Source organism: Hesperophylax consimilis, chromosome 25 (genome assembly GCF_061612785.1).
Source record: "Hesperophylax consimilis isolate HC1 chromosome 25, BYU_Hcon_1.0, whole genome shotgun sequence".
NCBI lineage: Eukaryota > Metazoa > Arthropoda > Insecta > Trichoptera > Limnephilidae > Hesperophylax > Hesperophylax consimilis.
In genome coordinates, this window is record NC_142860.1 from 14,438,300 (window position 1) to 14,449,255 (window position 10,956).

Sequence of the window (10,956 nt, forward strand, 5' to 3'; positions counted from 1 at the left end):
CGGTGGGAAAATGAATCATAAGACTAAATTATTTGTAATAGGTATTGTTGTATTCATTCTGGAATGAACAGAATTGATTACCTTCTGGATTTTTTTCCATATAAAAATAAAAATCAATACAGATAACAACCAACTTCATTCCGGTACCTACCTATTTGTGTTGACTATTCATTAGCCTAAAAATAAATTGGAGAAATATTTTCGTCACTGGCAACACCAGAATTTTCTTCTCACTTATCAATCTGACAATCTGACGTATGAAGTCAAAAGAAAAGTTTAACCTATCTTATCTGCTGCCGACTACTGCCGGTGACCCAATTAACAATAATAACGCTAATAATTGGTCAACATGTCTTTTGTACTTCGTAATATTCTGAGAAAGGTTAAAAACGCCTATTTTATACGTCTGCTAGTTTCATTTGATGATATTTGCTTCGATTTATTTTACCTACCTACATGAACATGACGATTGATTTTTTCTTTTTTAGGTTTCTGCTCCTAGTGCATTTCAATATGCAAATTCGTCGTTTATTCATACTTGTAAGTCATAATTCCTGTTATCTATATTTATATCTATTTATACACTTATCCTATATTTCTTCATGGGGTTGCTTTTATAACTTTGATTTGTTATTTTTCTCAAATAAAATTATGCTAAATAATCACATATGTGACGGTTATGAGAATTATTCACAATTGTGTAATTGTTACGAAATAAAGGCTTCCCGATTTTTTTGAAGAATCTAGCAGTTTTTCAGAATATTTGTCATCTTTTATAGTTCGGTATTTAATTACCAAAATAATTAAAGTTATTGTTGTGCTTAAACTAGCTCTTAAACATCCCAGAGACGGTTAATATAATCTCTAAATAGTATAAAAGAAAGTCGCTATCCGCGTCTGTCTGTTTGTGCGCTTAGTTCTTCTAAACTAAGCAACGGATTTTACTAGGATTTTCCTATCATTTAGAGAATTTCTTCTTATTTTGAACTTTCAAAAAAAATTGGAACCTTAATGTATCTTTTACCATCTCCCCGTCATAAATAATTGTTTCTTGTAGTAATTAAGTTGGAACTAAGTGTTATTTGAATAATTTGTGCATATTATGGAGATTGTAGCAGATTTTTAGAATATTACCAGCATTTCCATTTGAGAGTGATGAAAATTTTAATGTACTTATAACTTTTAACCTCTTTTAATTGATATGTTTGTAATTATTTCCCTAATCACCACACTTTTAGGCACAGAAATTACACTTTATTTCAACAATTACTACAAGAAACAACTATTTACATGCACAAAATAGGGTATTTAGATCGAAACAAAACTTTCGCAAGTGTCACTCAACATAATTCGAAAATGGCGGCAAAGGGATTGTTTTGTAAAGTAAATTTTGAACTTTGACTGAATAAAAATGGAATTATAATGCATATTTTACCATCTCGCTCCACGTAAGTCGTTGTTTCTTATAGTAATTAAGTTGAAACGAAGTGTAATTTCCATAATCTGTGCCTATTAAAAGTACGGCGGTTAGGGAAATATTTACCTATATGTTTTATCACTGCGGGTTGTTCAGCCGTGTTATGCGATTTCTCCTTAATTTTGAGCTAAGTTCTCACTCAGCCTTGCCGTGTCCATCATTCATTCTAATACCCACATCTGCTGTGATGGTGAACAATGCAGGGTTGTCTGAAACGTTAGCTCAAGAAGGAGGAGAGCGCTCTACATTACTCGTAAACAAAACAGCTGTAAGAATCTTATTCATACATGATTGATTAAATATAATTATTTTGTTTTAAGGTCCTCGCTTGCTCGCTCCTCGAGTCCAGAAATCTGCCCCCGAGTTCAAAGGAGTGGCCGTAGTCAATGGGGAGTTTAAAGATATCCAGCTATCAGACTACAAGGGGAAATACTTGGTGCTAGTCTTTTATCCACTGGACTTGTGAGTTTATTTTTAATGAGAAAACTACGCAAGACTCCCCCTTTGGGACAACGATTACTTAAATCTTTGTATGCAATTTGTAACCAGTAAAAACTGGACTTGAAAGCATGACCGTATAAATCACTTCCTATCTAGAATATTGCTTAATTTTTCACTGGTTATATTTATGTACCAACAAAATTAAATATCTGTACTCGAGAGTTCCTATGTGCCCCAATGGTCCTATGTTCCCAATGGTCATTTATACACATTTAATAGGAGGCCGTTCATAACATAACAGTTTTCAAAATTGGTTTACCTCTAAATCTATCTACTTTTTCTTTTTAAAATAATTACATAAGTCCTGGAGGTTTGTTAAAGATATCTTCTTTCGCTATCTTTCATCCTAATCAAGCTATCAGCTTTATAAAATATAATAAAGTTCCCAAACAATGAGTTTATTATTTGTATTGGTGAGTTGAAGGCCAGCAATGGAAAGAGATGAACTAATAATGTGCATCATTTTCCAGCACTTTTGTGTGTCCTACGGAGCTGGTGTCCTTCAGTGACAAGGCCAAGGAGTTTCGAGACATTGGATGCGAAGTTATCGGAGTCTCCACTGACTCCAAGTTCAGCCATCTTGCATGGACACAAATTGACAGAAAGGTCTGCTTATATACATTTTACTAAATATACAGTTACAATAATACTTATGGTTCCATGATAACTCAGCACAGTGATTATTCAACACACATTTAAAAAGTGATATAAAGTCATTAAAAATGATGATTTTTTTTTTTAACCTAACCTAACCTAACCTACTTAACCCAGTTAAAAAAGTTTTTGTTTTATCACTTTCCATGACTTTATATAACTTTTTAAAAATGTGATGAATTATCATTTTAATTTCAAATTAAACAATAACTTTGTAAACATCACTTATAGGTAAATACTTAATGCCGACCGGGTTTCGCTACAACCGTAGCTTCATCAGGACAGTATAGTAGTATTATACTGCCCTGATGAAGCTACGGTTGTAGCGAAACCCGGTCGACATTAAGTATTTACCTATAAGTGATGTTTACAAAGTTATTGTTTAATTTTAAATTATAATGTCACATCACAAAGTAACCGCTTCATATGAAGAAATTATCATTTTGATGATTTATCCAGTCACCTACATCATGCTGCAAATCTTCAAAGTGTTTGGATTGTAAAAGTAATATTTATATTGAACTCTGGTAGATAGGCCTTAGTCGTAGGTCAGTAGATACGTGCCCTAATGATGGATACTGTAATGCTGTCCGAAACAAAGACCAACAAAAATAAATCACTTTAAGACATGATGGTTAGTTAGTTAATAAGTCTCTATTTCTGATGACCATCAAAGGCAGCTTCAGTATATTGTACATTTATGAGGAGAGAACAAGGGATGTTTTTTATATTCTAAAAAGGAGATTTCAACAGAAGTGTAATATGTACCAATTGTGGTACTTCCAAGTTTTGTACAAATGTCCAGCTTCTGTGTGGCTTTCTGTCAATTAAAACTCTGTTCCTGAGCTGGTCTCTTCAAGTCATTTATCTTTTTACAGGATGGAGGAGTAGGCAAACTGAACATCCCCCTTCTAGCTGACTTTAACAAGGAAACAGCTAAGGCCTATGATGTCCTGATCGAGGAAGAAGGAATTGCGCTGAGAGGTAAACATTCTTCTATCATCCTTTTCCTTCTAAGGTCAAAGGGATTTCAACATTGCAATGCCTTCGTTTTAGCAGCGTAATTTAGGCTGGAGTGTTTCACAGAAATTCAAATATAACATTGTCACCAAATAGCCAATCACTGCCATTTTCTATTTTTGACATTTGAAAGGTCCCCGTCAAACCTCGATTATAGATTCTTTTCAGCTTTTGAACAAATTATGTTGAAATGGACCCAGAATTGACATTTAACGGGGACCTTCCAAACGTCAAAACAAAATGGCGCTGATTGCCCATTCGATGACAATGTTACATTTGAAACACCCCAATCTATATAAATAAAAATGTTAGTGTTTGTTTGTTTGGTCTCCAAAAGTACTTCACCGATTGCTTTTAAATTTTGACACAGCGTTGCATTCAAATACGCATGTGTTTTTATATACCTATATTACGTAGATGTCACATGTGACAGGACCAAAATAAAATCAAAACAATCCCTTTGCCGCCATTTTCGACTTTTGTTATATGGAGTGACACTTACACTAAATACACATAAATTACTTAATAAACACAAATACCATATTTTGTGCATGTAAATAGTTGTTTCTTGTAGTAATTGTTGAAATAAAGTGTAATTTCCATAATCTGTGCCTAAAAGAGCGGCGATTAGGGAAATAATTACAAACATATCTGTTGCGCCATCTGTTGGACATAATAGCAACATGCACCGTTGTTTCTTTATCTGCACAGACTGAGCCATAGCAACGCGTGGCGGGGTACACCTAGTTCTTAATAAATTTAACTTATTTCTTTAATCCAGGCCTCTTCATCATCGACAAGGATGGTATCTTGAGGCAGATGACCGTGAATGATTTACCCGTGGGAAGGTCTGTGGATGAAACCTTGAGACTGGTGAAAGCTTTCCAATTTGCCGATAAACATGGAGAAGGTAAATTTTATTTAATTTACTTGCAATAAATAAAGGTGACACCAAAACACATCACAGCATAACACATGTGTTACAAAACTTTTCCTGAAGAATTTAAATATTATTTATTTTAAAATACACCGTGTTTTCATAGTACAAGCGGAAAACAGGTGAATCTACATCCAATAGAAAACCCAAACATGTTTTTCGATCTGATTATTCCGATTTAAAAAAAGTTTTTTTCTAAAAAAACAATTGATATTGACCACCTAAATTCCAATTTTCGACTCGATTTACTAGAAAACGAAAGCTCAAATTTATTTATTTATTTATACTGTGCTTTTACAGACGATCTCACTTACGTGAGAACAATCCAGTAATAAAAACTCAGTTAATATACAAATAGGTATAACAGTTTAAAAAATCTATTCAGACATTGGATACATTAATTTTCATACATTCAAAACAAAAATTCAAAATTATAAAATTATATGGAAGACAAATGCCCTTGTATTATTTTTGAATTAATTGAGAACTAATAATAGTCAATGCGATTGGTTTAATTTCAAACACTCAGCCAATAACAGTAAAGGTGGAAATTTAATAACCAATGAGAGATCTCCGCATTGACGACACTATTTTGATGACCAATGAGAGATCTCTGCGGTGACGACACTACTTTGTCAATTCAATATTTATGTTAATTGATGTTTATCAGCGCTTGTAGATCAGATAAATAATTTTACTTTGTAGATTGAGAAAAACTGTATCGATTTAGTACCGCAGTTTTAGATTAGGATACTTATTTTTATCGATAATCACAATAATTACAGAGACCAATGCTTATCAACTGTTAATGGATGCTTTAGAGTTTTGTAGCTTATGATGAAAATGAGGTTGCAAGCTAAAAATAATGTTTTTTATTGGTTAAAGAAACATACGTTATAGTCTATGCATTTATGGATGGCGCTGGTTTAATTAGTTTATGAAAAAAAAACACTTTTTTCTAGTTATGCTTTTAAATATTAACATGATTTATTTGTTTGTGCGTGTACATACGTAAAATGAATACGACTAGATAGTTTTGTATAAAAACTCAATTCTTTCAAGAAAGGCATACAAATTTAACATTGTTTCAATGATTTAATTCATTAAGTATTGTATTTGTATGCCTTTCTCGAAAAAAAAAAGTTTTTATATATGCAAAACTATTTATTCATATTCGTATTGCGTATGTTTTTTTGTTTGTTTGTTTTTGAATCTTTATTTAGATGTACGCAAATTTTTTCATACTTACATCTAGTAGGAAAATATAAAAAATACAAAAAATAACAAATTTTAAGAGAAAAAGATAAATACACAAAATTATATTATATAAGATATCTAGGTGACTAAAATAATATTGGTGAGTATGTTCAACAATCAAAAATTATTTTTTACATATAAAGCGCATGTCCTACGAAAAGTGCTAAGGCTTGTGGCTTCCTTTATGACATTTGGTAGGTTATTATAAAGTTTTTGCCCTTTATAAAACGCGCTGTTTTGTGTGCATGAAAGTTTAGTTTTGGGAAGCCTAAAATCTCTGCGTCTTCTCGTAGGATAATTATGAACATTTTCATGGTACATAACATTTCTTTGCAGATAATTTGGGAGCATATTATTTTGAAGCTTATACATCATTGTTAACGTATTATATATTATATGTTGTTTGGTTGTCATCATATTTAAATTTTGTAACATAATTTTAACTCTAGTAAAAATGTTGCGTTTTAAAATCATCCTCATCCCCCTATTTTGTATAACCTGGAGTTTATTATTTTGGGCTTCGTTACATAAGAATAAAACACTAGAACAATAATTTAAATGCGGAGTAACAATAGAATTGTAAACAAGGCGCGTTGTCTTTAGATCCAAGTTATTTCTAATCCTTTTTAGGATCATTATTATGTGCGAGCGCAAACAATTAATTCTTCTTAATATTTTAAAACACACCTTGCAAAAAGGGTATTTTCATAAAATATTAAAATTAGTGCCGTCCATAAATGTGTAAATTATAACATACGTTACGTTTACCGTTAAACTTAGAAATTCCAAACAGAAAATGCTGTGCAGTTTTCACGACGCTGGTTTACTGTTTACTTAGCAGAACATTTTACGTATTTTTATTTTCCAGTTTGTCCGGCTAATTGGAACCCGGAGTCTAATTCAGCCACCATCAAACCTGACCCCAAAGGAAGCAAGGACTACTTCAAGAAAGCTAACACTCATTGACCACAATTATTGTGGATGGCTATTGTCGAACCAGATATGTACTACAATAATTATAATTTAGGAAGCTCTCTTCAATTTGTTGCATTTCATAGATCACCAATCATTGCATTGCCATCTAGGCATGCGAATGAGAACTAACTATGAACACATGATTATTTTATGATAATTAAAATTTACTACTGATATTTTGTTTAGTTCCCTGCCAAAAATTTGCCACTGATTATTCTCAGTATGTTTTTCAACTGAGCTTCCTTTATTGTTAATATTTCATGGCTTAGTGTTTAGGTATATATATAAAAAAATGATATTGTATTGATAATTTAATTATCTTCAAGGCCTTTTGATCAAATCACAGAGTCTCAATCTCAATATGTATCGTTATCATTATGTTAGCATGTTGTAACTTCTATTGTTTCTATTTTAAGGAAATCTAGTGATGCCATTGTATTTATTTTCAAATGTAATTGTGTATTTGGATGTGGAAAAAATACAATTTTTTGATAATTTTAGAAATTTTGTTTTTCATTTTCCTATTTTATGCAAATCTAAAATTATCTATACAAAGCTATAAAAATATACAGTTAGAATTGTGGAAGATTTATTTTATTTTTATTTTATATTATAGAAACAAACAGTACATGATTTACAGAGATGAAACAATATACAGGAATAAGATACTTCATGTTGTGTACCTATGATATGTTTCCTTATAATGTCTGCTAGTGGTATGTTTATTCCTTAATTACCAGGTGACTTGTGTAGTTTATAGGTGTGTGTGTGTGACGTGTGTAATGTATGTGTGAGTGTTTGTGTGTCTGTATGTATGCGCATTGAATAGTTTAAATTATTGACATGATGCCACATTTGATTTTGGGCAGGGAATCCGAAAAAATGTCAATGTTAGAGTTAAGACAAATATTATTTAGAGCAGTCATACTCAACCTGCGGCCCGCCGAGCTATTTTGTGCGGCCCTCCATACATTTAATATCAGGAACATGATTTACAAAATCTGGCATTCTATATCACGTTAATTTGAGATTAATTGCGACTTTGACGTACAGACGTTGAAACTCGAAGAGGATAGTATAAGTATAATATACTATCTATATAATATAATATTCTATAAGAGTGTTGCTACTGCACACCATAACTGCACACGCTAGATCTATCTCTAAAAAACAAAAATTTGACAGACAAACATGCGCGCAAATAATTTTGCCCGTGGCAACACATAAAATTTTGACAGTTCTAAAGTAAAATGGTTACCAGTGTTACTACCAACGAAGGCTATAATATAATATGATATAATATTTTTCGCGGCGGGAAATTATCGAAAATGGAATTCCGTAGCTACCCCTCCCCCCATGGATTTCGAAAAATTGTTGTTGGGAATTACATATGATGTCTTTGGCTGTGCGGAATTTTTTTTCAGCGAAGTTCTGTGTAACAACCCCCCCCCATGGATTTCAAACATTTTGTGGGGAGCACTCATTTTGAATTTTTTTGTGGGGAATTATTATGTTTTACAGAAATTCTCTAACACCCCCCCCCCCATGGATTTCGAATAATAAAAGGGGGAATCAAGCTCACACCGTTGGCAACACTGACCAGTATAGTGTTGCGGCCCGCGTAGCTTTACAAACATATGAATGTGGCCCGCAGAAGAAAAAGGTTGAGTATCACTGATTTAGAGTATGAAGAGCTCGGTTGATTGTCGAATTAGATGCTGCATTTGTTTTATAATTTAGTTTATAAAGTTGGGTATTTAACAGTGGCGGTCGGTGACTTTTTGTAGAATGGATGCTAGACATCAAATGTTTATACTTGTACTTACTACGTACTTGATATCAAATATGCACAACTAGACGCTAGCCCACGAACAAGATACAATTAGGTACCGTCTAAAATTATCTCCATAAATCCATTAAGCTCCATAAATCAATATGTCCAGTATCCAGAATAAAGCATTAATGATTCAGTTATAAAACCACACAATTCACTATTATCATTTAGAAAGCATTGGCGAAGTATCCAATCTCAAAGCAAACTGTCAAAGCAACACGCACATACAATCCAATGGATTAGTAATAGAGTATACGATTCTGTGCATTATACATATGAGCTTTAAAGACAGTTTTTGCACGTTGGATGCTGTCATTAATATCGTATAAAGTTGACGAAGATATTGGCTTGCGGGTCTCAGTGCGCACGCGTCACGTGCTTTGTGTCGTTCTTTGTGCGTACACAGGAACAGGATGACAACATGCACAATGCCTTATAAAAATAATATTTGTATGATTTTATACAGCGCCGTATTTGTAAAAAAAATCACATAATATTAAAATATTTAAATTGCAGTATTACTCTTTACGGCTAGAAGTCCAAATCTTTTTACTCTAAAATGCAAGGGATGCGGACCGCGCCTGCTACTTAACCCATAGGGGCAGGCAATACAATACAATACTTGATAAAGTGATTTTATTTTATTTTGTCTTTAACTAACCCAGTACAGGTAATATCCGAAAGCAAAATCAATGAAAAAAATCATGGGCACGATTCGTCAACACTGCAAATGCAGGGCTCCAGTGCCTAGGAGTAAAGGAAGTAATTATGAAAAATAAATCATGGAAATTCAAATGTTCTCTCTCTTATTATATTTCAAATTAACTTCAGGTTGCTTCTGTTGATTTGTGATAAAGCAAAAATGGTATTATTACGAGGAGCATTCTTTCGAATTGAGAACATAATAATTTACCACAAAACATTATTTTGAATAAAAAAAATCTAAAAAGGTTTGCGTCCAAGATAAATAAATAATACTTCAATAAATAATTGCAGATGGCAGTAGTATGCCTATTAAGACAATTTCGCAAACGCGCAATCAGGAATCTATTCTTGAAAAAATTGAGATTTGAATGTCGTTATGGTCATGGCAATTGGAGCAGTACGCTCCGGGCGCCGAATCGCCAAGGCGCTGATAATACCTAACAGTCCTAACACAACGCATTTGAGATTATTTTTCCGAAAAACGAGCTTACACAAAAAACAAATCATTTGAATATCATATTATTGATTACAATTACAAAATGGAAATTTTTAAAGAGGATATAAAGTTATCAATCTCGGTAAGTGGTGTTTGCGAACTTATCGAAAAATGCAAAACTAGCCTGTCACGACACAGGATATCCCTAGAAAGACAGACACGGTAAAACTAGCCTGTCACGACACAGGATATCCCTAGAGAGACAGACACAGTAAAACTAGCCTGTCACGACACAGGATATCCCTAGAGAGACAGACACAGTAAAACTATCCTGTCACGACACAGGATATCCCTAGAGAGACAGACACAGTAAAACTATCCTGTCACGACACAGGATATCCCTAGAGAGACAGACACAGTAAAACTAGCCTGTCACGACGCAGGATATCCCTAGATAGACAGATACTGTAAAACATATAGGTACGTGAACTATAAACCTTATATTTAAATACAGAGTTTTCCAATAAGAGGTGTTATTTTGAATAGCCCGCTATTTCGGTAGATGTTACTTTTGAAGCTGTCATTTTTTGACATTGGACAAGTAGAAACTACGCCATTAATAAAAATGGAACGATACACGCTTCAACAATGCATTGAAATTATTAAAATTCACTTGAGTGAATCAAATGCAAATCATCTTGAGTGATGAGGCCCATTGCAAGGTACATACATAATTATGTCACAATCGCTTTCAGAATCGTAAACCATTATAAATATAGCATTTAGTTTCAACCGCACGTGTTAACAACGAAAATCTGGAATAATTATTATCTTATCTATGGGAGGTAAATATGTAAAGTAATAATAATATTTGGATGATTTGTAAAGCGCCGTTTTTGTGCAAAATCACCCAATGGATGCTGTGTACGCAATGTATGCATTAAAGCAGGGGTGCTCAAACGGTCGATCGCGATCGACCGGTCGATCGCGAGTGCTTTTTGAGTCGATCTCGAGAAAAATTTCCCATTTTTCATGCCTTCTTTTTTGTTATTATTTGTAGCTTGTAGAAGTCAAAATATCGCAATCGACTAACTGACGAACATAAATTTCATCGTGCTTGCGATTAGCACTCGGTAATTTCCTTACAACTTTACGAGAGC

At 33.2% G+C, this 10,956-nt stretch overlaps 1 protein-coding gene across 1 annotated transcript; it reads left to right on the forward strand.

Moving 5' to 3' along the window:
• Nucleotides 1-246: 246 nt before the first annotated feature.
• On the forward strand, nucleotides 247-7,274 carry LOC149411568 (peroxiredoxin-2-like). The gene is made up of 7 exons (XM_089646773.1): nucleotides 247-382; nucleotides 489-540; nucleotides 1,798-1,939; nucleotides 2,449-2,584; nucleotides 3,511-3,616; nucleotides 4,434-4,562; nucleotides 6,715-7,274. The coding sequence occupies exons 1-7, from the start codon at nucleotides 350-352 to the stop codon at nucleotides 6,810-6,812; spliced, it is 696 nt and encodes a 231-aa protein (XP_089502899.1). The 5' UTR covers nucleotides 247-349; the 3' UTR covers nucleotides 6,813-7,274.
• The last annotated feature ends 3,682 nt before the right edge of the window (nucleotides 7,275-10,956 follow it).

What these genes read in the sequence shown, in the direction of transcription:
- LOC149411568 (XM_089646773.1), top strand. Translation starts at nt 350, where the DNA reads ATGTCTTTTGTACTTCGTAATATTCTGAGAAAG. An exon ending in TTCGTCGTTTATTCATACTT is followed by an intron (nt 541 to 1,797) that starts GTAAGTCATAAT and finishes TTTTGTTTTAAG; the next exon opens with GTCCTCGCTTGCTCGCTCCT. An exon ending in GTCTTTTATCCACTGGACTT is followed by an intron (nt 1,940 to 2,448) that starts GTGAGTTTATTT and finishes ATCATTTTCCAG; the next exon opens with CACTTTTGTGTGTCCTACGG.